The sequence below is a fragment of the Erinaceus europaeus genome, chromosome 15, assembly GCF_950295315.1.
Source record: "Erinaceus europaeus chromosome 15, mEriEur2.1, whole genome shotgun sequence".
Lineage (NCBI taxonomy): Eukaryota > Metazoa > Chordata > Mammalia > Eulipotyphla > Erinaceidae > Erinaceus > Erinaceus europaeus.
In genome coordinates this window covers 10,873,483-10,897,959 of record NC_080176.1, presented here as the reverse complement: position 1 = coordinate 10,897,959, position 24,477 = coordinate 10,873,483, and the positions used below count along the sequence as shown (strand labels likewise).

Genomic DNA, 24,477 nt, shown 5'->3' with positions numbered 1-24,477 from the left:
GGCGCAGTGGGTTAAGCGCACATGGCGCAAAGCGCAAGGACCGGCATAAGGATCCCGGTTCGAGCCCCCGGCTCCCCACCTGCAGGGGAGTCACTTCACAGGCGGTGAAGCAGGTCTGCAGGTGTCTGTCTTTCTCTCCCCCTCTCTGTCTTCCCCTCCTCTCTCCATTTCTCTCTGTCCTATCCAACAACGAACAATATCAACAATGGTAATAATAATAACCACAACAAGGCTACAAGGGCAACAAAAGGGGGAAAAAATGGCCTCCAGGAGCAGTGGATTCATGGTGCAGGCACCAAGCCCAGCAATAACCCTGGAGAAAAAAAAAAAAAAAACAACTCTAAAAGAATGCATGGGTTCACTGGGAACTCTCCTGCCAGGAGTTCCCATCAGCCCCTAGGGCTCTGATTACCCACCTGATGTGAGGCAACTCTAGAATATTGTTTATTCTGCTCCTCCCTGCAGGTGGACAGATCCTGGCTCCGGATGGCATAGTGGAGGATGAAGTCCAACCCAGCTGGCTCCTCCCCAGAGGCCTGTAAAGCCACAGGGCAGGGCGAGAAGAGCTGCCCTGTCTGCCAGGCGTGGGGAGGGGTCTCGGGCCCAGCGACCGAGTCAGGACGAGTGACTCTGCCTGTGCCCACTGCTGTGTCACAGCCTGGCACGGCTCCAGGACCTGGATCAGCGCCTGGAGCAGGTTCAGGTTCCGGGTCAGGACTTAAACCGGGGCCTGGTGCTGCTGCAGGACCTGACCCGGGGTCTGGTGCTGCCTCTGGAGTTGGGCCAGGGACCGGGGCTGTCCCCAAGCCAGGCCCCGGAGCAGGGCCAGTACCTGGGCCAAGAGCTGCGCCATTACCTGGGTCCGGGGTAGAGCCTGGGCCCAGGCGGGGGTCCGGGACTGGGACCACAGTAACGCTCCCAACACCAGCACCGCAGCAGAAGACTCAGACCACTCCCGCAAAGGCTTCCCAGCAGAAGGTCGTGGTGACAGGAGGAGGGGGCTACCTGGGCTTTAGCCTGGGGTCCAGCCTGGCCCAAAGTGGCACTTCAGTCATCCTGCTTGACCTCCGCAGACCCCAGTGGGAGCTGTCCCCAGGGACCAAATTCATCCAGGTGAGGTGGCAAAGGTGTTGGGGCCTGGTGGGGCCCCAGCATGGTGGTAGAGTTGGGGGCCAGTGTCTGGTGTGAACCCCGTGGCTCTGGACTCAGAATGTTCATGTTCTACTGGTGCTGCCTCTGGGCCACTCTGGCCACAAGGCTCCATATCTCTGACCCTCAATGTCCTCACCCACAGAGGGGGACACGGGCTGGGAGAGAGCTCACCTGGCAGAGCATATGAGAGTACTGTGAACCTGTGAACAGCACCTGCGGGAATTCCACAGATGGTGGAGTGGTGCTGTGGTGGCTCTCCATCTCTCTTACTCCTCTCTCTCTCTCTCTCTCTGTCAATAAAGAGTGAAGTGAGCCAGGTGGTGGTGCATTGGTAGAATGCACACTTCATAGTATGCAAGGAAGGACCCAGGCTCAAGCCTGTAGTCACCACCTACAAGGGGGAATGCTTCACAGGTAGTGATGTCTCTCTTTTTCTCTCTCTCTCTTCCCTTTGCTCTCTGTCCTATCAGAAAGAAAGAAAGAAAGAAAGAAAGAAAGAAAGAAAGAAAGAAAGAAAGGGAAAGAGAGAAAGAGAGTGGGGGCGGGTGGAAGGACCAGCGTAAGGATCCTGGTTCGAGCCCCCAGCTTCCTACCTGCAGGAGAGTCACTTCACAAGCAGTGAAGCAGGTCTGCAGGTGTCTATCTTTCTCTCCTCCTCTCTGTCTTCCCCTCCGCTCTCCATTTCTCTCAGTCCTATCCAACAACAATAAGAACCACAACAAGGGTAGCAAAATGGGAAAAATAACCTCCAGGAGCAGCAGATTCACAGTGCTGGCACCAAGCCCCAGTGATAACCCTGGAGGCAAAAAAAAAAAACCAGGGTAACCCCTCCTCAGTGGTGCTGAGGCCTTGGCCTTGTTCCTCAGTTGTGCAAATAAATAATAATGATGATGGTTGGTGGTGATAATAATAATAAAAGCAGGAGGGGCCCTAATAACAACTGCTTCACACAAGCCTTGCTTGGGTCAGACTGTGCACTTAAAACCCAGAGCAGAGCCTTGAGACTTAACTCTGCACGTGGGGCTATGACGATGATGACGATGACGATGACGATGACGATGACGATGATGATGATGATGCTGACCATGCCAAATCATACACACTCGGGAGTCACTTAACGATGGGGGTGCATTCTGTCTGAGAGACAAGCCACCAGGCAATTGTGTCACATGGATGACACACGGAGTGCCATCACACCAGCCCAGCTGGCCTGGCCCACCACAGAACCCTGTGATAGACCATGTAGCCTCGGGCACCACTGTCCTCTGTGTGGTCCAGTGGTGACTGATGCCGTCCTAATGCACAAGTGTGGTCAAGTCCTGCCCACTGTGTCTACTGACCCCACAGAGGCTGGGCCTGGGGCCAGGCAGGGTACAGTGTGGGTCTCTGCTTCCAACACAGATGTCCCTTCCTTCCTCTTCAGGCTGACATCCGCGATGAAGAGGCCCTGTACAGTGCCTTCGAGGGGGCGGACTGTGTCTTCCATGCAGCCTCCTATGGAATGTCGGGTGCTGAGAAGGTGAGTCCTCATGGGCGTGCAGTAGTTGGGGCCCACGGAGCAGGCTCAGGTCCTGGCTCTCCCTGCAGCCCCACACTCCAGCATTTACGATTGTTCTTCCAGGCAGGATCCAGACTCCTCCCAGGCTGCATTTGGTCCCTTGGGCCAGATTCCTCACTCTGGGGCTGTCTCCTGCTTTTCTAACTATGTGGCCTTGTTTAAGCCTATTGTCTCCTGATCTCCCGAATGTGGGCATTGTGTCACATGCTGCTCAGAGAGTGTGTGGCAGTGTCTGCCGAATATCCACAAACTCTCTGACTCAGAAACCACACCAAATTGTATAGTTACTGCACAGTTTTAATAGCAAAATAGGGGTAGCAAAATAGCTCACCTGGATAGTATGCTGGCTTTGTCATGCTCATGACCCAGGTTTGAGCCTGGCCCTCACTGCATTGGAGGAAGCTTCGGTGCTATGAGATTTCTCTCTCTCTCTCTCTCTCTCTCTCTCTCTCTCTCCTCCAGGGTTATTGCTAGGGCCCATGCCTGCACTATGAATCCACTGCTCCTAGAGGCTATTTTTCCTTTGTTGCCCTTTGTTGTTATTAGAATTGTTGTCATTGTTGTTGGCTAAGACAGCTCACCTGGAAGGGTTCTGCTTTGCTGCACACACAGTCCGGGTGTGAGCCCAGCTGCCACTGCACTGAAGGAAGCTTTGGCACTGTGATGTCTTCCCCTCTCTTCCTCAGCTCTCTGTCTTTGTCTCTTTTTCTATCTGAAAAAGTTACCTGGAACAGTGCAGCCTCAGAAATGGAGAAGAAAAAAAAAAAAATGAGGTAGCTCAGAACTTCTAACATGATAGGATAATTTCCAAGTGTTTAGAAGAGTGTTTGGTATCCTGGGTAGGGTAAATATTCACGTACTCGGGAGCTGGGTAGTAGCACAAAGTGCAAGGGCCGCCATAAGGATCCCGGTTCAAGCCCCCAGCTCCCCACTTGCAGAGGTTGCTTTGCAAGTGATTAAGCAGGTCTGCAGATGTCTGTCTTTCTCTCCTCCTCTCTGTCTTATCCAACAACAACAGCTATGACAACAATAACAACTACAACAAGCACAACAACAAGGGCAATAAAATGGGAAACATGGCCTCCAGGAGCAGTGAATTTGTAGTGTAGGCACCAAGCCCAGTGATAACCCTGGAGGCAAAAAAAATAAAAACCACAATCCAAAAATATATATATATATTCACATACTCACACATGTGTACGTGGTGACAATAATCAACTGGAATTTAATTACCTTGACAAGTCCTTGAAACTTGGAGCGGTGGGGAGTAGATGTTAGGAAGGAGGACTTGGAAGCTGACATTTATCTTTTTTTTTTTCCTGTTTGAATTAGTTTTTAACCATGTGGTTCTAAGCCTGCTAAAACCACCTCAGCAGAAATGAACACAGGTGAACACTCACTAGAAACTTCCCTCCGAGGGGGCCTGTTGGGGTTAAAGCAGATGTGCACACTCACGTCCGACACACTCTTCAAGTCCCTTCTCTGCCAGGCGTGTCCCTGGGATTTATGCTGCTGCACACCAGGCTATAAGAATTACAGATCTACAGATGCGGGGACCCTCCTCCCCAGGCTCCTGCACTGCCTGTGGATCTGAGGTTGGATGCAGTGCTGGCCCCACCTCATCTAAGCTTAGTGACAAAGTGTGAGGTGGTACCATGGCTTTAGAAAATATATTTGCTACAATCCAGGAGGTAGCATAGTGGCTAGTGTGCCGGACTCATAAGTATGAGGTACTGAGTTCAATCCCCAGCATCGCATATGCCAGAGGGGTGCTCTGGTTCTTCCCCCCCATAATTAATGAATAAAAATTTTAAGAAGAAATGTAATTAGGGGCTGGGAGGTGGCACACCTGGTTGACAGACACATTACCATGCTCAGGGACCCCAGTTTGAGCACCGTGCCCCCAGCTGTAGGGAGGATGCTTCAGAAGCAGCGAAACAGGTTTGCAGGTGTCTCTCTCTCTGCCTCTCCTATCTCAATTTCTCTCGGTCCTATCAAATTAAAAAAATGTATTTATTTACTTAGTGAGACAGACCATATCAACACTCGATCATATTCAGTGACAACACTTGAACCCAGAGCCTGATGCATACAAGGCACATGGCTCTTCCCTTGAGCCACGTCCCCAGCCTCAACAACACTCTCCAGCTCCAGCTTCCCCACTCCATCTTGTCTTTCCAGCTGCAGAAAGAGCAGATCGAGTCTATTAATGTTGGAGGCACCAAACTAGTGATTGATGGTAGGCACCCATTGCTGAGTGTGGCCTGCTGTGTCTTTCCTGTGTATTTTCTCCTGCCACAGGTTGGGCTCTGGGGACCAGGACTAGGGGACAGAGGTGGAAGGAACCCTGCTCCCTGGCCCTTGCCCAGCCTGCACAGCCCTCCTGTCCTGCAGACCTGCCCGGGCCCCTGCCGGGATGAATCAGCATGAACTCAGAGGACCAGGGGACACAGGAGCAGGGTTTGCACTGGGGTCTGTGAGTTGAGGGGAAGGAAGGGCTGCCAAAGAGTCAAAATACAAGACCCACAGCTGAGCGCCCTGCTTCTGCCGTTTTCTCCTCTGTCTCGCGTGTGCGTGCGCGCGCGTGCATGTGCGTGCACGTGCGCGTGTGTGTGTCTGTGTGTTTCTGTCTCTTTTGTCATGTATTGGGCTTTTTAAAAAGCTTTTATTTATTTATTTATTTTCATTTCTTTTAATATTTATTTTCTCTTTTGTTGCTCTTGTTTTTCATTGTTGTTGTAGTTATTGTTGTTATTGATGTCGCCATTGTTGGCTAGGACAGAGAGAAATGGAGAGAGGAGGGGAAGACAGAGAGGGGGAGAGAAAGACAGACACCTGCAGATCTGCTTCACCAATTGTGAAGCGACTCCCCTGCAGGTGGGGAGTCGGGGGCTCGAACCGGGATCCTTACGCCGGTCCTTGCACTTTGCGCCGCCTGCGCTTAACCCACTGCGCTACCACCCGACTCCCGTGTATAGTGTTTTTTATTTAACATTTTGTTTGAGGACTGGAGAGATAGCTCGTCTGGTAGAGTGTAGGCCCTGGGACTCCTAGGCAGTAGGGGAAGTGAAGTGCATGCAAGAAGCAAGCCCCAGCAATAAATACTGGTGGCAAATAATGATGATAACAAAAACAAAATAAAATAAAGATAAACGTGTAGGTAGATGTTTGAGCCCCAGCATCGCAGGGGAGTGCCAGGGTACCAGGGGTAACTCTGATATAGTTATGTCTCCTCACCTTTTCTGTGACTCATTAACTGAATCAAAAAGTGGCCTCAGAGTGGGGGAGTTACACATATGTGAGGTTCCAGCTTCATGAAGGTTTTACTTTTATGAGAAATAGCCAAGGAGATAACATATTAAACTTTCATGCCTGAGACCTCAGAGGCCTGAGGTTCAATCCCCGATGCCATCATCTGCCAAAGCTGAGCAATGCTCTCTTTTTTTCGTAGAAATAAACCATTAAAGGGGTTGGGAGATTAGCATAATGGTTATGCAAAAAGACTTCCATGCCTGAGGCACTGAAGGTTCCAGGTTCAATCCCCAGCACCATCATAAACCAGATTTGAACAGTGTTCTGGCCTCTCTCTGCATTTCTCACTGTATCTCTCTCATTAAAATATATAACAGGCCATGGACCTGACCCAGGGTGTTGTAATTTAAATTGAAAGACAGACCTGCCAACACCCACCCATGTTCAACAGGGAAGCAATTACAGAAGCCAGACCTTTCACCTTCTGCACCCCATAATGATCCTGGTTCCATACTCCCAGAGGGATAAAGAACAGGAAAGCTTTCAAGGGAGGGGATGGAATATGTAGTTCTGGTAGTGGGAATTGTGTGGAATTGTACCCCTCTTATTCTATGGTCTTGTCAATATTTCCATTTTGTAAATAAAAATTTAAAAAAAAAAAAAAAAAAAATATATATATATATATATATATATATATATATATATATAACAGGGGCCAGGTGGTGCTGCACCAGGTTGAGTACACATGTTACAATGCACAAGGACCTGTGTTCAAGTCTCTGGTCCCCACTACAAGTAGTGAAGCAGTGTTGCAGGTATCTCTCCCTCTCTACCTCCCTTTTCCCTCTCAATTTCTCTGTCTCTATCCAAAGTAAATAAATAAATATTTATTATATATGTAAATCAATAAATAAGAATATTTTTAAAAGAAAATAAACCATTAAAAATAAAATAAGGGGGTTGGTCTAATGTGTGCACAGTAGAACACAGATGTTCCCATGTGCAAAGACCCGGGGTCAAGTCCCCAGTCTCCACCTGCAGGGGAAGCTTCAAGGGCAGTGAAACCATGCTGTGGGTGTCTCTCTGTCTCACCTTTTTTTTACCAAAGAAATGCTTTTAGGGCGTTGGGCAATAGTGCAGCAGGTTAAGTGCACGTGGTGCAAAGCACAAAGACCAGCATAAGGAACCTGGTAAGAGCCCCTAGCTCCCCACCTGCAAAGGAGTCGCTTCACAGGCGGTGAAGCAGGTCTGCTGGTGTCTATCTTTATCTCCCCCTCTCTGTCTTCCCCTCCTCTCTCCATTTCTCTCTGTCCTATCTAACAATGACAACATCAATAACAACAACAATAAATAACTACAATAATAACCATAACAATAATAAAAACAACAATAAAAAGGGCAACACAAGGGAAAATAAATAAATAAATAAATATTTTTTGAAAAGAAAATGTTTTTAAAGATTTTAAATGACCACCAGGAGCAGTGAAGTCACCATATAAGAACCAGGTCCCAGCAATAAATGCTGGTGGCCAATAATGATGATAAAAAAACAACAACGACAACATAAAGTAAAATAAAATAAAGATTAAAAGAGAGAGAGTCAGGCAGGTCAGCAGTACACCAAGTTGAACACACATGTTACAGTGTGCAAGGACCCTGGTTCAAGCCCTTGGTCCCCACCTGCACAGTGGAAAGCTTCACAAGCAGTGAAGCAGGTGTCTCTCTCTTTTCATCTCTGTCCCCCCCCCAGTTTCTCTCTGTCTCCATAACAATAAATAAATAAATAAAATATTAAAAGAAAAGGAAGAGAGGGGAGAGCACTGCTTATCTGTGGCATTAGCAGTGCTGGGGATCAAGCCTAGACTCAAGCGTGCAAGTTCTGCTCTCTGTTGCTGAGCTGGCTCCTCAACCCTTAGTGTTTCTTTCCTGTATCCTTATTGGGTGAGATTTTCTTGGGCTGTATCCCTAGCAGAGTGGCTCAGGGCCCGTGGCCACAGGGAAAAGAAAGTGTGAGCTGCCCTGGGCCCTTGGAGCTCACAGAACAAAGGCCTGACTTACACCCCAAGGGAAAGACAGTGTTTCCTGAACAGCTCTGCATTCTGGGAGTGTCCAGGGGCCAGGACATGTGCTGGGCACTGGGCAAAGATGAGTAGACGCACCTAAGGAGGACCCATGGGTACTTCCTCTTCAAACAACCCTCTCACACTGCCGTGTGTGTGTGTGTGTGTGTGTGTGTGTGTGTGTGTGTGTGTGTGTGTGTGTGTGTCTGTGCATGTTGCCGTGTGCACCTATCCTGCAGTTTGTGTCCGCCGGCGGGTTCCAAGGCTTGTCTACACCAGCACAGTCAACGTCGCCTTTGGCGGGAAACGCATAGAGCAGGGCAGTGAGGACTCGGTGCCGTACTTCCCCCTGGAGAAGGTATCTGGCTTCAGGGTGTGAGCGTAGGGGAAGCGGGTATGGGGTATGGGGGTGGGGCGGGCCAACAGCAGCTCAGGGCGACTCCCTGGAGGGAGGGGTCCCCACAGCTGTGTGGAATGTGCCCCCCTCCTGTTTGAGCTGGCCTCGCTAGCAGTGGGCTTGAAATCAAACAGACCTCAGGTCAATGAGGCCACTTTCTACCTGTGTGACCACAGAAATAACCCAACTCGGAGCCCTCTGCCTTTTCTTTCTTTCTTTTTTTAGTATGTATTTATTTCACTTGATAGGACAGAGTGAAACTGAGAGCATGGTGGGGGGGTGCAGGGTGAGAGAGAGAGACCAAACTGCAGCCCTGCTTCATTCACTACTTGTGAAGCTTCCCTGCTGCAGGTGGAGACCTGGGGCTTGAACCTGGGTCCTTACTCTTGGTAATGTGTGTTCTTTATCGGCTGTACCTGGCCTCTGTACCTTTCTTTCTTTTTTTTTTTTTTTTTTCCTTTGTTCTCCTCTTCCTTCTAGCAGCCTCCCTGGGTCATTTGTTGTTTGTTTTGTTTTGTTTCCATTATTTCTTTGCAAAAGCAAATAAAGGGAGCTGGGGATATGGCACAATAGACTTTCTTTTTTAATTTTTTATTAATATTTATTTATTCCCTTTTGTTGCCCTTGTTGTTTTATTGTTGTAGTTATTATTGAGGTTGTTACTGACGTCGTCGCTGTTGAACAGGACAGAGAGAAATGGAGAGAGGAGGGGAAGACAGAGAGGGGGAGAGAAAGACAGATACCTGCAGACCTGCTTCACCGCCTGTGAAGCGACTCCCCTGCAGGTGGGGAGCTGGGGGCTTGAACCGGGATCCTTATGCCGGTCCTTGTGCTTTGCGCCACATGCGCTTAACCTGCTGCGCTACCGCCCGACTCCCCACAATAGACTTTCATTGCCTGAGGTGCCAAAGGTCTCAAATTCGATTCCCAGCACCACCATAAAAAGAGGAAGGAAGAAAGGAAGAGACAGAGATGAAGGAAGGAAGGAAGAACAAAAGAGAAAAGAACAAGCAAATAAAAGGACAGCAGAGGGGGGAGGGGTTGCTACAAAGCCCCACCTTCCATGGAGCACCCCCAGCACCCCCATGTCGTCCAGAGTGCTGCTTATGTGCCTCCACGTGGCGCATGACGGCACCATCCTGGGGTGAGGTGGGCAGAGCAGGGGTGGAGGAGTGACAGTGTCGTGAGGGCACAGAGCTCACTCTCCCAGCCTGCCCCCACCCGGGCAGGTGGTGAGGCCCCTGGCTCCTTACAGCCCTGAGTCCCTGTCAGAGGGGCTCTGGGTTTGGCCACTTCCTGCTGGGAGATTGACCAGAAGAGCAGACCCAGAGCTGGGGGGTGAGGGTTACTCACCTCTACTGCGGGGGCATTGTCCTCCCTGTCCCCTGGCAGCACTTGGATCACTACTCGAGAACCAAAGCCATCGCCGACCAGCTGACGCTCATGGCCAATGGGACGCCTCTCCCAGGTAAGGACCGGGGTGAGTGTGGCTCTTAGCTGCTCCGGATCTGAGCCCCCTGCTTCCTTCCAGAAGATGCTTTCTGGGGCCTTCAGTCCATGCTGCTGTGTGCCCGCACCCAGCCAGGGAGACAGCCTGAAAAGTCAAGCCAGTGTCTGTCCTAGTGGGGGAGAGATGTGGGTTAGCTCTCTTCCCTACCATACAGAATTTAGGAGGTCCCTTTAGGGTAAAAGAGTACAAGAATATGATATGGGGAGTCGTCCGGTAGCACCACGGGTTAAGCACACGTGGCACAAAGCAAGGACCGGATGGATCCCGGTTCTAACCCCCAGCTCCCCACCTGCAGGGGAGTCGCTTCACAGGCAGTGAAGCAGGTCTGCAGGTGTCTGTCTTTCTCTCCGCCTTTCTGTCTTCCCCTCCTCTCTCCATTTCTCTATGTCCTAGCCAACAACGATATCAATAATAACTACAACAATAAAAAACAAGGGTAACAAAAGGGAATAAATAAAAAAAATATTTTTTAAAAAAAGAATATGAATATGGAATGAAGACCAGCTCTTTAGAAGAGTCTTAGTCAAGTGAGAGGCCCCCAAGTTTGAGCTTCAGTAACTCCCAGAAAAATCAGCATCAGCTAGCTACCTGGCTGTACTTCCTCTTCTGTCTATGAGAAATAATACCAGAGGCCAGGCAGCGGTGCACCGGGTTGAGCATACATGTTACCATGCTCAAGGACCCAGGTTCAACCCCCCAGCCCCCACCTACAGGGGGTGAAGCTTCACTGGTGGAGAAGCAGAGCTGCAGGTGTCTCTCTCCCTCTGTCTATTTCCCCCTTCCCTCTCCATTTCTCTCTGACTCTATCAAATACATATTTAAAAGAGAGGGTGAAGAAGAGGATACCTGCATCTTGACAGGTGGGTGTGAGGCACAGAGACTAAGCATCTGTTGGCATCAGGCTGAACCGAGTCCAGAGGCCAACAGCTCTACCGCCTCTGAGCCCAGCCGCCTTCTCCTCTTCCGTCTCTACTGTAAAAACGGGTTGATGGAGGCCTGGGAGAAAGCACAGAAGTTTTTGCACCAGAATTTCATGCCTGAGGCTCCAAAGTCCCAGGTTCAATTTCTAGCACCACCAAAAGCCAGAGCTGATGGGTGATGTCTCTTCCTTTTAAACTCAGGAGCTAAAGTAGCCAGAGAAATTCAGAAACAAACAAACAAACAAAAAAACGTCTGAAAGCGTGACTTCCCTCACTAGACCTGAGCTGAGCAGATTGGTTTGGAAAGCAAGGGAGGTTTGAAATGTTAGTCCCCAGGGCTGGAGACAGCTCACCCAGAAGGGCATGTGTTTACTGTGTGAGAGGCCCTGGGTTCAAGCCCAGGAAATGATCATTGACTAATTAGTTGACTAATTAAATAGGGAATGGAAATTGGGCTGGGGAAGGTTGTAAGTAGCCGTATTTCACATTCATGAGCCCCAGGACCACATTTTGAAAAGTTATGATCAGTGGTGAGGAAATAGCTCAATTAGTAGAGGGCTGAGCTCTCATGCTTGAGGTCCCTGGTTGGATCCCTGGGACCTGTATGTACCAGTGTGGTGCTCTGGCTTCTCTTTGCTTCCTCTGTGCCTCGTGGGGAACTCTCATTCTCTCTCTCTTTGTAATAAATTAGTCTTTTTGGGGGTCGGGCTGTAGCACAGCGGGTTAAGCGTACGTGGACCGGCATAAGGACCCTGGTTCGAGCCTCTGGCTCCCCACATGCAGGGGGGGTCACTTCACAGGTGGTGAAGCAGGTCTGCAGGTGTCTGTCTTTCTCTCCCCCTCTCTGTCTTCTCCTCCTCTCTCCACTTCACCCTGTTCTATCCAACAACAAATGACATCAACAACAATAATAATAACCACAACAAGGGCAACAAAAGGGGAAAACATGGCCTCCAGGAGCAGTGGATTCATGGTGCAGGCACTGAGCCCCAGCAATAACCCTGGAGGCAAAAAATAAAATAAAATAAAATAAAATAAATTAGTCTTTTTTAAAATTACAATTCCAGGGGAGTCAGGTGGTAGCACAGTGGGTTAAGCACAGGTGGTGCAAAGCACAAGGACCAGTGTAAGGATCCTGGTTCAAGGCCCTGGCTCTCCACCTGCAGGGGAGTCCCTTCACAATCAGTGAAGCAGGTCTGCAGGTGTCTTTCTCTCCCCTTCTCTGTCTTCCCCTCCTCTCTCTATTTCTCTCTGTTCTATCTAACAATGACAACAATAATAATAACTACAACAATAAAACAACAAGGGGAACAAAAGGGAATAAATAAATATTTTTAAAAATTACAATTTCAGGGGCTGAGTGGTGGTGCACCTAATTGAGCACACACATCACCATGTGCAAGGACCTGGGTTCAAGCCCCCACTCCCCACCTGCAGAGGGGACGCTTCACAAATGGTAAAGCAGGTCAGCAGGTGCCCGTCTCTCTATCTCCCTCTCTATCTGCCCTTCCTCTCTCAATTTCTCTCAGTCCTATCAAATAGCATAGAAAAAACAAAATAAAACTACTATTCCAAGACTTACAGGGGACAAAAGGTGAGACCTACACTGCTATGAGGTGGCAGAGGCAGGATTTGAACCCCCAGAACCAGAGTCTAGGACAAAGCCATTACACTATGCTGTAGCTGTAGCAAAGCAGGCCCCTAAAACCCTCCCTCACACCCCAGCACCCAAGCCAGACAGGCCTCCAGTGGTCTTGCCCTGCTGGGCTGTCCCAGAGGGTGACCCTCTGCGGTTGAATTCCCTTCTCTAGCTGGGCCTCCCTACAAAGCGGACACCCAATCCTCCGGCCGAGAATTATTTATACAAGAATCCCCAGCTTTCTGTGGTCAAGAGAGTTACAGACACCTAGCCTGTCCCTCATGACGTGAGCTCCGGGCACCCCGCTGCAACCCGACCCCCATGCCATGCCCAGATGACCCTGAATTTAAAATTAGCTGTGGGCTGTTTCCAGAAAAGCTCACCTAACACCTGTCTTCCAGGAGTCCAGTGCGGTCAGCTAGGGTGAACCCCTACCCTGAGTCCACAATGGGTCCTAAGGGGTCCTTGTGATGCCTGGCGGGTCCTAGGCCCAGAGCAGACCCGGAAGCAGCCCCCAGCTGGGCAGGCACCTGAGGGCAGCCCTGAGGCCACCAGGACACACAGCAGGACCATCTTTTGTCACTGGGCGGGAGGTCAGAAGGCCGATGGCCAGCGTGACCCGCACTCCCACAGGGGCTCCGGGGGAACCCCATTCATTCACCCCCAAGTGTGTGGCTGCATCGCCGAGGCCTCCCCACCTCACATACCTGCCTGTCCCCCTGGCTCTCACTTTGGCTGTGGGGTCCATCTGGGTAAACCGGATCTCACTACAGCCGCAGAAGCCCTTCTCTCTTTAAAAATATATCTGTTTATTTATGATTGGACAGAGGCAGAGTTTGAGCAGGGAGGGGGTGATAGGGAGAGAGACAGAGAGGCGCCTGCAGCCCTGCTTCACCGCTTGTGAAGCTTTCCCCCTGCAGGTGGGGACCAGGGGCTCGAACCTGGGTCCTTGTGCCCTGTATTGTAAGCGCTTAACCAGGAGCACCACCACCTGGCTCCACTTTTTCTTTTTCTTTTTCTTTTTCTTTTCTTTCTTTTTTTTTCTTCTTGCCGCCAGTTATTGCTGGGGCTTGGTACCAGCATTATGAATTCACTGCTCCCTGCAGACATAATTTTCCTTTTTCTTTTCTTTCTATTTTACTTAACAGAACAGGGAGAAATGGAGAGAGGAGGGGGGGATATAGAGAGGGAGAAAGAAGACAGACACCTGCAGACCTGCTTCACAGCTCATAAAGCAGACTCCCTGCAGGTGGAGAGCAGAGGCTCGAACCTGCGTCTTTGAGTATAGTGATATGTGCACTCAACCAGGTGGGCCACTGCCGGCCCCCTTATTTAGAGAAGGCCCATGGTTGTATTTTGCGAGGTAACCACTCAGCACACTAAGCTGTAAAGCGAGGACGTTGGTTGGGGGTAGCCAGCATGCCAGGCTGAGATGCAGAGACACTGGCTCTGGCTTGTCTGTGGGGAGAGGGAACTCACCCTGAGAAGTTGTGGGATAGCCCCTGGAAAATGTGTTTCTGGGAAACTGCCCTCCAGAGCTGGGAAAAGATGTGGCAGGGTGAGACCTCCCCTGGACTCTTAGTCTGTGTGTTGCCGAGTGTCACCTTCTGGGTGAGGATGGGTCATTGGCTTAGCTTGGGTCCGCTTGGGAGAGCGGCACATGTAGGCTGCCCCCCACCCCAGACCTTGAGCAGCAGGGAGGGCAGTGACCAGAGGGAGGTGGGATTCTGGCCCCCAAGGTGGCCCGCACTGAGCTTCCCAAACTGGAGGCGCTGAGTCTCAGGAGAGCCGAGCATCTTCTGGAAGGCTTCATCTTGGTCAGATAATGATTCATTCTCTTTTTACAGAATGGGGGGTCTCACTGAAGTGGAGGGGGGTGCCCTTTTATTCAGATAAAGGCAGAGAGAGACAAAAAGGAGAGACACAAGAGCTTCCTCAGTGGTATAGCACCTTCCATGTGGTGCCAGGGTTTGAACCTGCACTGAGCACATACCAAGGCAGACAGCCTATCCTGTGAGCCCTTTCTCTGATCCCCAAGTAATCTATAAATAAAAAAGTCAAAACTTGGGAGTCGGGCAGTAGTGCAGCAGGTTAAGCGCACGTGGCATAAAGTGCAAGGACCGGTGTAAGGATCCCAGTTCGAGCCCCAGGCTCCCCACCTACAGGGGAGTCGCTTCACAGGCAGGGAAGCAGGTCTGCAGGTGTCTATCTTTCTCTCCCCCTCTCTGTCTTCCCCTCCTCTCTCCATTTCTCTCTGTCCTATCTAACAACGATGACATCAACAACAATAACTACTACAACAATGAAAAACAACAAGGGCAACAACAAAAAAATAAATATAAAAAAAATAGTAAAATATTTAAAAAGTCAAAACTTTTTATTATAAACCTTCCACACTGACATAGACCAGAGCTGAGCAGTGCTCAGGTCTCTCCCTCTTTGTCTCTCTCTCACACACACAGAATCAGAATAAATAAACAAACAAATAAAGGTGTTTTTCTTTTAAAGAAAAGAACTATAAGTCCTGATAGGAGGGAGTGTGTGCATCTGTGAAGTGGGCACAGCAAGATTCTGAGGGGTGGACAGAGGTCATGCCCGCCAGGGGCTGAGTAGACTCAGGCCACACAGGCTTCTGGGACAGTCTCCCCTCTGCAGAGGCCTGTGAGGATCTTGAGGCCAACGGCCATCTTGGTCACCCTTGGATTCTTCCTGGGGCTCCACGGGTGGGGGTGGAGAGGTTGCCAGATAGTGTTTGTTGAATGACTGACTGATGCATTAGCCAAATTAGGAAACCCCAAGGGCTGGTCTTCTTGCTAAGCTGCCCACCCAGAGGTCAGGAGAGGTGCACATGGGCCCCCTGACCACCCTCACCTCTGCCCCAGGAGGAGGCACCCTGCGGACCTGCGTGTTGCGGCCCCCCGGGATCTACGGCCCTGAAGAGCAGAGGCACCTGCCCCGAGTGGCGGTATGTCACCCTGCCCCTGTCAGGCTATGGGGGACAGCGCTCTCCTGAGCACCAGCCAGGCCCGGGCACATGGAGCAGTGACCCCAAACAGCAGATGATGGGCTCCCTAAGGGCCCAGCAGCATCTTTCCTGCCACACGTGTCTTCACCGCTCCAGAGAAAGGCGCCAGGAATGTGGCAACAAAGGGTCCAGGCTCTGCCCTCCAGCCTCTCCCCTCCAGCCTCTCCCAGCCTGGTCAGGTCAGGGAGACAGAAGCACTGTCTGGGGCTCAGTAGGTGAGGGCTGTGTGAGAGGAGGGAGGAGGAGGGCTCCCTGGAGGAAGCAGTGCATGTGATTTCTGGAAGAAAGGAAGAAATAACCAAGAAAACTGAGATAAAGAGAAGTGGAGGAGGGTCAGAGGAGCCTTGAGGAGCAGATGAGTGGGAGGCATTAGGAGAAGTGCTTCCCCCAGGGCTGGGGATAGGCCTGCATGAGCTGTCAGACCACCAGACAGAGACTGGGGGGGGGGGGGGGTGCAGGGCGGGGAGTTAGCCAGCACCTGGATCTGAAATGGATTGAAGCACAGCATCAGCACAGAAGATGGGGCCGGGCAGTGGCACACCTCGTTGACACTCGTGTTATGATGCACAAGGACCCAGGTTCAAACTCCCAGCTCCCACCTGCAAGGGGGAAGCTCCGTGAACAGTGAAGCAGGGCTGCAGGCATCTCTCTCTCTCTCTCTTTCTCTCTCTCTCTCTCTATTTATCTATCTATCTATCTTACCATTCCCTCTCAATTTTCCTCTGTCTCTATCCAATAAATAGCAAACTATAAAAAATAAAACGTTTTTTTTTTTTTAAGAAGATGGCAGTGTTAAGTCCCTGAAGACCCAGGTCCGAGCTTCCCACCCTCCCTCTCCCCAGAGCCATATCAAGAAGAGGCTGTTCATGTTCCGATTTGGGGACCCGGGGACGCGGATGAACTGGGTCCACGTGCGCAACCTGGTGCAGGCTCACGTGCTGGCGGCTGAAGCCCTCACCCCCACTAAGGGCTTCGTGGCCGTGAGTCTCCTGCTGCCCCCCCCCCCAGTCTGTCCCCAGCCTCCTGGGGGCTTTGGGAAATTGGGATGTGGTGGGACTGGGGTCTGTGGGGATCAGTGTTAGCACCTGGCAGTACCCCCGGGGACTTTGGGGGAGGCTCTCAGGAAGAGATTCTCCCCAACATCATCAGAGAAAGAAATGGAGGCACAGAGAGGCAGGGTGACTATGTGGCTTTCCCAGGAAAGTGAGGGTCTGGGTGTATATGTTACAATGTGCAAGGGCTCAGGTTCAAGCCCCCAGTCCCCACTTGCAGGGGGGAATCTTCACAAGCAGCGGAACAGGCCTGCAGCTATGTCTGTTTCTCCCTTTCTCTTCCTTTCTCCCTTTTCTCCTCAATTCCTCTATCTCTCTACACAATAAATAATAATCAGATGTTTTTAAAGGGGGCAGGGGAGTGTCCCGCTGTATGTTCCCAGGCTGGCTTGAGTCCTGTTGGCAAGGACTAGGGCTGACTGTCCCCTTCTGTGTCCCCCAGAGCGGGCAGGCATACTACATCAACGACGGGGAGAGCGTCAACCTCTTCGAGTGGATGGCCCCACTGGTAGGTGTCCCCAGGCGCATCCCCAACGTGCAGAGAGCTGGGGGTGCCCTGCTCCCCCTCCCTACCACCCCAGACTGCAAGGTTTCACACCAAAGTCCAGCCTGGCAACAGCGAACAGGATGACAGTGTTGCTGGCTGGAGCTGGCTTGTGGCTGTTCTGAAAGGACCATGTGCTTCCTCCCCCAGCCTGCTTCCTGATTGACTTGATTATAATTATTATTATTATTACTATTGTTTAACTGCTACCAGGTCTGCTGCAGGGCTCAGTGCCTGCATGAACCCACTACTTCCAGTGGCAATCTTCTCCTTTCTTTTCCCCCTTTAGTTGTTGTTATTGTTGTTGTTATTGAGTCGCTTCACAAGCGGTGAAGCAGGTCTGCAGGTGTCTATCTTTCTCTCCCCCTCTGTCTTCCCCATCTCTCTAGATTTCTTTCTGTCCTATCCAACAATGACGACATCAATAACAACAACAACAACAATAATAACTACAACAATAAAACAATAAGGGCAACAAAAGGAAATAAATAAATATTTTAAAAAGAAAGAGTGGGAAAGTCAATTCTAGAAAATCCATACTGTGCACAATTGTTTATGACCACACGATGTGAATTGATCCTGCCCCTTTACCTCCGCTATCTGATCCCTACTTGAGTTTTCCCGGTGAAGCTGTTTCATTTCAAGACTCAGCTTTGTGGGCAGCTGCTAGGTGGGAGGCTAACAGACCAGGAGGCACTTCAAAGAACTGTCCCCATCCCAGAACCCGTTTCCTTGCAGTTTGAGAAACTGGGGTACAGCCAGCCCTGGATCCAGGTGCCTATTTCCTGGGTTTACCTGACAGGTAAGGAAGGGAGCATGTGTGTGAACAATATTGTCTCATTAAAAATATTTATTCAGGGGGCCAGGTGGTGGTGCACTTGGTTAAACACACACATTACAGTGAGCAAGGATCCAGGTTCAAGCCCCTGGTCCCCACCTGCAGGGGGAAGGCTTCACGGGTGGTGAAGCAGGGCTGCAGGTGTCTCTCTGTCTCTCTCTCTCTCTCTGTCTTCCCCTCAATTTCTCTGTCTCTAAACAATGATAAATAAAACATTTAAAATTTTTAAGTTAAAATATATTTATTTATTTATCTATTTATTTAGGGGGGGCCAGGCGATGGTATACCAGGTTAAGCACACATCGTGCAAAGCACAAGAACCGGTGCAAGGATCCTGGTTCAAGCCTCTGGCTCCCAACCTGCAAGAGGGTCGCTTCACAAGTGGTGAAGCAGGTCTACAGGTGTCTGTCCTTCTCTCCCCATCTTTGTCTTCCTCTCCTCTTTCAGTTTCTCTCTGTCTTATCCAAAAACAGCAACAACAATAACAGTAACAGCAACAACAATGGGGGGAGGAAGATGGTCACCAGGAGCAGTGGATTCGCAATGCAGACACTGAGTCCCAGTGATAACCCTGGAGGCAAAATAAATATATTTATTTATTTATTTACTTATGGCCTGGGCAATGGTGCGTCTGGTTGAGCGCATGTGTTACCATGTGCAAGAACCCGGGTTCAAGGCCCCAATCCCCACCTACAGATTTTCGGATCGGTGAGGCAGTGCTATAGGTGTCTCTCTTTTTCTCTGATTCGATCTAATGAATAAATAGATTTTTTTTCTTTTTAAGATTTTATTTGTTTATGAGAAAGATAGGAGGCGAGAGAAAGAACCAGACATCACTCTGGCACATGTGCTGCCAGGGATCGAACTCGGGACCTCATGCTTGAGAGTCCAAAGCTTTATCACTGCGCCACCTCCCGGACCACAATAAATAATTTTTTTAAGTTATTAAAAAATAAACATGAAGGAAAAAATGAAAAGATGGCCACCAGGCCCTGACTACACTGGGGGAAGTATTGGTGCTGTGGTGCTTCCTCTCTCCCTCTCTCTCTCTCTCTCTCTCTCTCTCTCTCTTCACTTGAGAAAGTCAGTCCAGAGGCGGGGGTAAATAGCATAATGGTTATGCGAAGAAACTCTCATGCCTGAGGCTCCAAAGTCCCAGGTTCAATCCCCCACACCACCATAATCCAGAGCTGAGCAGTGCTCTGGTAAAAAAGGAAAGTCAGTCCAGAGTGCTACAGCCCTGGCGATGACAATAATGATGATGATGATGATGATAATAATAATGGATTTTATTTTTCTTGCTTTGACATTTTTAAAAAGATTCCACACCTAGATGTAGATATCTGCCTTGCCATGCCCACCACCAAAATTTTGTATTCATTTTAACATCATCAGTCTTCTAATAGTAATATCCTCATGTCTTTTCACAGTCAGATGAGGCATCCTCCCCTGCCCCCTGTGTGCTGAGAACTGTGGAATCTTGAGACTTTTGTTTATTTATTTTTATTTATTTATTCCCTTTTGTTGCCCTTGTTGTTTTATTGTTGTAGTTGTTGTTGTTGTTGGATAGGACAGAGAGAAATGGAGAGAGGAGGGGAAGACAGAGAGGAGGAGAGAAAGACAGACACCTGCAGACCTGCTTCACCTCCTGTGAAGCGACTCCCCTGCAGGTGGGGAGCCGGGGTTCGAACCGGGATCCTTATGCCGGTCCTTGTGCTTTGCGCCACCTGCGCTTAACCTGCTGCGCTACAGCCCGACTCCCGACTTTTGTTTATTTTTATGACAGAGAGGCCAAAGCACACTGCTCCGCTTTGGCATGCAGCAGTGCCTGGGGTGATTTTTCCCCTAAGTTGTTTGCTTATTGTTTTCTTATTTATTTGTTCTGGATAGAGACAGAGAGACATTGAGAAGGGAGAGGGGAGAGGGGTGATAAAGATGGATCGAGACAGAGAGGCACCTGCAGCCCTGTTTCACCACTCATGAAGCTTTCCTCCTGCAGATGGGGACCAGAGGCTTGAACCTGGGTCTTTATGTACTGTAATGTGTGCGCTTAACCGGGTGCACCACGGCCTGGCCCCTCCTCTAAGTTGTTCACTGCAGAGAGAGGGAGACAGCTCTACTCTGTGGTGCTTCCCTGGTGTGTTCAGGGCTTGAACGTGGTAAGGTGGGCACTCTACCAGGTGAGCCACTTTCTAGGCCCTGCCAATCTAAAAGATTCAGGCAGGAAATCTTGGCAGAGGACCAGCAGAGTGTCTGCCTCACCCCACCCCACCCGCTGTGTGCCCAGGGCCTGCTGTGGAGTGAGGCAGCCCGTCACTGGCCTGTCATTGTCCCCTCTCCCCCCACAGCGGCTGTGATGGAGTATGTGCACCTCGCCCTGCACCCCATCTGCAGCATCCCGCCCCTGCTTACCCGGAGTGAGGTAAGTGGGGCTTGAGGTATCCCTGGGTCCTCGTCCCCCTCACCTGCCTTTCTGCCCCTTCTTTTTTTTTATTTTTAAAAAAATTTATTTATTTATTCCCTTTTGTTGCCCTTGTTGTTGTTGATGATGTCGTTGTTGCCGGATAGGACAGAGAGAAATCAAGAGAGGAAGAGGAAGGGAAGACAGAAAGGGGGAGAGAAAGATAAACACCTGCAAACCTGCTTCACCACTTTTGAAGTGACTCCCCTGCAGGTGGGGAGCTGGGGGCTGGAACCGGGATCCTTATGCCGGTCCTTGCACTTTGCGCCACCTGTGCTTAACCCACTGTGCTACCCTTCTGCCCCTTCTTACTCATTTATTTTTTTCTTTTAATCCTTAGTGCCACTAGAGTCATTACTGGGGCTTAGTGCCAGCATTATGAATCCACCATTCCCCAGCAGCCCTTTTTTCCTTTTTTTTCCCCCCCTCGTTTTATAAAAATTATTTATTTATTTATTTATTTATTTAAAAAAGGAGACATTAACAAAACCGTAGGATAGGAGGGGTACAATGGCACACAATTCCCCCCACCAGATCTCTATATTCCATACCATCCCCTGATAGCTTTCCCATTCTCTATCCCTCTGGGAATATGGACCCAAGGTCATTGTGGGTTGCAGAAGGTGGAAGGTCTGGCTTCTGTAATTGCTTCCCTGCTGAACATGGGACCCTTCTCCTTTCTATCTTATAGGGTAGGGCAGAAAGAAATTGAGAGGTGAGGGAGGAGGTACAGGAGAAGAGAATCACCCACAGACCTGCCTCACTGCTCATGAAGCATCCCCTTGCAGTTGGGGATCAAGGGCTTTATCCTGTGTTCTCAACTGTATCCGACAGTAGCCTCTTCGTGATCATTCCAACCTGCGCACTTTTGGCTTAGGCTGTGCTCTCCTGGTCTGAGCTGTGATACTTCTTCATTCACCGGCCAGACCAGAACCCCCCCCCAAAAAAAAAAAAAAAAAAAAAACTAGAACACTCCACCACTCCTAGGGCGGGGCAGAAAATTTCCCCTCTGCGTTCTTCTCCAAATGGCTAGGCACTGAAATGACTGTCAGAAGACAGATTAGTAGAAGAAAAGAACAAATTTAATTACCTGTACATGGAGAACCTATTCAATGTACAGCAAACAGGACAAAAGAGGCAATGGTCCCTGAGCTAAGGAAAGGGAGGGGGGCCCTGAGGCTTCATGGTGAAGGGAGAGGGGTGACTCATGACGAAAACCAGGTGCTCTGTAATGAGATGTTTGTACTGTCACACAGATAGTCTGCTCCGAATGGTGATTTCTGATTAAAAAAAAAAAATTCTTGATTTCGAGCAGTAAGCCCAAGTTTCACTTTTTTTTGATAGTTAAGGAAGTGGTTAAGTTAACTGAGTTTCTTCCGAGCCTTCAGGCTTTCATCTGACTTGAGCTTGAATTCATGCCAAAGTGGCATGTCTTGCAAAGAACAGCTCTTGGGGGAGACCTGTCAATGGGAGACACAGAGAGAGAGAGAGAGAGAGGGGGGGGGGAGCAGAAAGCCCTGGTGATTCTAGGTTCATGGTTCAAGTTGTACAAGTCCATACTAAGCATATACTCTTTGCAGAAAGCTATTCTTAAATAGTGATGTAGCCATTTCCCCCCCCCCTTGGCATATACAGTCTAAAAGAGAATTTTTAAAATGCAGATTGTAAACAGGAAAGCAGTCCATTGGTGATTGGTGCTATTTGCAAAACCTGTCCAGGTCTCTCGTTTGATTCTCTCTGAAATCATGCTACATTGGGAAAAGCATGCGCAATTATGCTCTGGTTTAATGGTGAGAAACAGAAGAGCTGATGAATTGGCTAAGGTCACACCATTCTAGAATTGGCCTTAGCCTCCAGGCTCAGTACTCTATAGCTTGGAGGGTGGAGAGTGGGCCAAAGAGTGGCTTTTTCCCTCTGAACCATCCAGACCAGTAGAGGGAAGTATAGTGACAGTAGCCATGGTGACACTATGCAGGCGCTACACTTTCTCTCACTTCATCTCCATTTCTTCCTTCCACTGTGGAGTCTCTTGTCATCTCTGTGTTCAGAGGAGACACACGAGATTTGGACCTACAACAGATCTGAATGATTTCAAGCTTTCGAACCCCATCAGAAAACACATTAATGTCGAAACAGCTGCCAGGGTGCTGCTGATTTGTGGTCAGGCAGGGGCCTGGCTCCCTGGTTCCCCAGCCTTCTCCCCTCAACTCAGATGCAAAGGACCTCTAGCGCTCCCTTCCACAGCACATATACTAACACTGGAACAATACAGAGAAGATTAGCATGGCCCCCGTGCAAAGGACCCCTAGGAAACAGGAAAGTTTGGGGGCCCTGTGAGCCGGATGCCCTCTGTGTCTTAATCTGTGACATACCAACCCGTCTGTCATTGTTATTTAATTTGGTTATTCTTCTTCTTCTAGCGTTTGCCCTTCTTCCGTAGCCAGTCAACAGCAAAGCTGTCAGGACCTGCTTGTTGCTGGCTTTGAAAGTGACTGAGATCCATGTGGATTCAGTCGGCTAGGAAGGATCGTCAGTTTCCCCAATGAATGGGTACTCAGGGGATGCACCAGGTCGATCCAATGCAACCCAATTTGGTTATTAATTATTTGTCATTCATTTAACGTGAATTGAGCACCCACTGTGTGCCAGGCACTGTGCTGAGCAGTGGAGACAAGCCTAGCTCCTTATCCCAGAGATATTGCAGGTCAATGAAGGAGACAGCTCAGTAACCAGACAACTAAATTCACCGTGATAAAGACTACATATTACCACGCACAAGGACCCAGTTTCGAGCCCCCAGGTCCTCATCTGCGGGGGGGGAGGGGGGGTTATCATGAGTGGTAAAGCAGATCTGCAGGTGTCGCTCTTTCCCGCTCTGTGATTAGTCCCATGGGAAGACTGAGGAGGTTAGTGGGTCCTTCCCCCCGTCACTGTCCAGCAGAAGAAATGAATCAGAGGGAGGGTACATCTTCAGTCCCAGGGCAGTAGGGGAGAGAATAGGCTAGATTATGATTCCCCTATGTGACTCTGAGCCGTGCACGAGAGGGAGACTCCAGCTCTTCCCCTTAACGTAACAAGGTGGAGGCTGCGCCCCACGCCCACTCGGCCTTCCCCCGGCAGGTGCGCAGCGTGGCGGTCACGCACACCTTCCAGATCGCCAAGGCCCGCGCCCAGCTGGGCTACGCACCCGACAAGTTCAGCTTCGCCGACGTGGTGGAGCGCTACGTGCAGTCCACCACCCAGAAGCCCCGCGGCTCCACGGCGTGGACGCTCCTGCGCCTGCTGCTCGGGCTGCTGCTGCTCCTCGGCCTGCTCGCCGGGGCGCTGCACCTGCTGGGCCTGCAGCCGTCCTTCCAGTGACCGTCTTCCCCGGACCCCGCTTCATCCTCAGGTCTTCGCCCCGCCCTAGAGCCCGGGTGTCACCCACGCCCCGCCCCCAAGATTGACTCCGCCTATCGGGCTGCATACGCCTCTGTCCCGCCCAACCTGACCCCGCCCACTCACCTATCCCGACTTTTGATACGCCTTTGCTCCTGTCAGGCCACGCCCCTCGCCTTGGCCCCACTCCTGATCTCACTTGGTTAGTCCGTTCCAGCTTCAACCCCTTGTGGCCCCGCCCCCCGAGTCTGGACCCACCCTCAGATCTGAGCACGCCTCTACCATGTCCCCAACAGTGGCCCCGCCCTCCTGGGTGTGCTGGCTTCTGTCTCCGCCCCCACCCACTTGTGCACATCCCGATGTTGCTAGTAATGGGCTTCACAGCCTGCTCAGCCTGCCTGTGCCTGCACAGGTCTGACCCCTCCACTCCTGTCTTAACCCCTTGTTTCCCACCTGCTCTGACCCCGCCCTCTCTGAGCCACACCCACAGGCTCTCCTATAGGGACAGGCCGTGCTTTCCCCCACCCGTCTAATTAGCATAACCACGCCCCCGACGCTGGAGCCCTCAAGTCCGTGGATTCTGGCGAGATGGGCTGGCTTTGGATGGCCTTTGCTGCTTCAGACCTCGGGGACATTGGGCTCTACTTGCTACCCAAGCTTCTCTGGGTTTATCCTGAGATGCTCGGGATCT

The 24,477-nt window shown here is 50.4% G+C and overlaps 1 protein-coding gene and 1 pseudogene across 2 annotated transcripts; both read left to right on the top strand.

The window, feature by feature from the left end:
• The first annotated feature begins 233 nt into the window (after nucleotides 1–233).
• Nucleotides 234–23,829, top strand: SDR42E2 (short chain dehydrogenase/reductase family 42E, member 2). Of its 2 annotated transcripts, XM_007516606.2 has the most exons (12): nucleotides 234–556; nucleotides 929–1,113; nucleotides 2,576–2,671; nucleotides 4,892–4,949; nucleotides 8,262–8,380; nucleotides 9,812–9,887; nucleotides 15,371–15,453; nucleotides 16,356–16,493; nucleotides 17,008–17,073; nucleotides 17,848–17,911; nucleotides 20,296–20,369; nucleotides 23,529–23,829. In XM_007516606.2, exons 1-12 carry the CDS (start codon nucleotides 502–504, stop codon nucleotides 23,766–23,768), a joined length of 1,254 nt encoding a protein of 417 aa, XP_007516668.1. In that variant the 5' UTR covers nucleotides 234–501; the 3' UTR covers nucleotides 23,769–23,829. The 2 variants fall into 2 exon arrangements, with proteins under 2 accessions (XP_007516668.1, XP_060028270.1); XM_060172287.1 differs by having other exon boundaries at nucleotides 234–1,113.
• On the top strand, nucleotides 22,637–22,732 carry LOC132533238 (U6 spliceosomal RNA; annotated as a pseudogene).
• Nucleotides 23,830–24,477: the final 648 nt, after the last annotated feature.

What these genes read in the sequence shown, in the direction of transcription:
- SDR42E2 (XM_060172287.1), top strand. Translation starts at nt 502, where the DNA reads ATGAAGTCCAACCCAGCTGGCTCCTCCCCAGAGGCCTGTAAAGCCACA. An exon ending in TTCCTGGGTTTACCTGACAG is followed by an intron (nt 17,912 to 20,295) that starts GTAAGGAAGGGA and finishes CTCCCCCCACAG; the next exon opens with CGGCTGTGATGGAGTATGTG. An exon ending in CCCTGCTTACCCGGAGTGAG is followed by an intron (nt 20,370 to 23,528) that starts GTAAGTGGGGCT and finishes TTCCCCCGGCAG; the next exon opens with GTGCGCAGCGTGGCGGTCAC.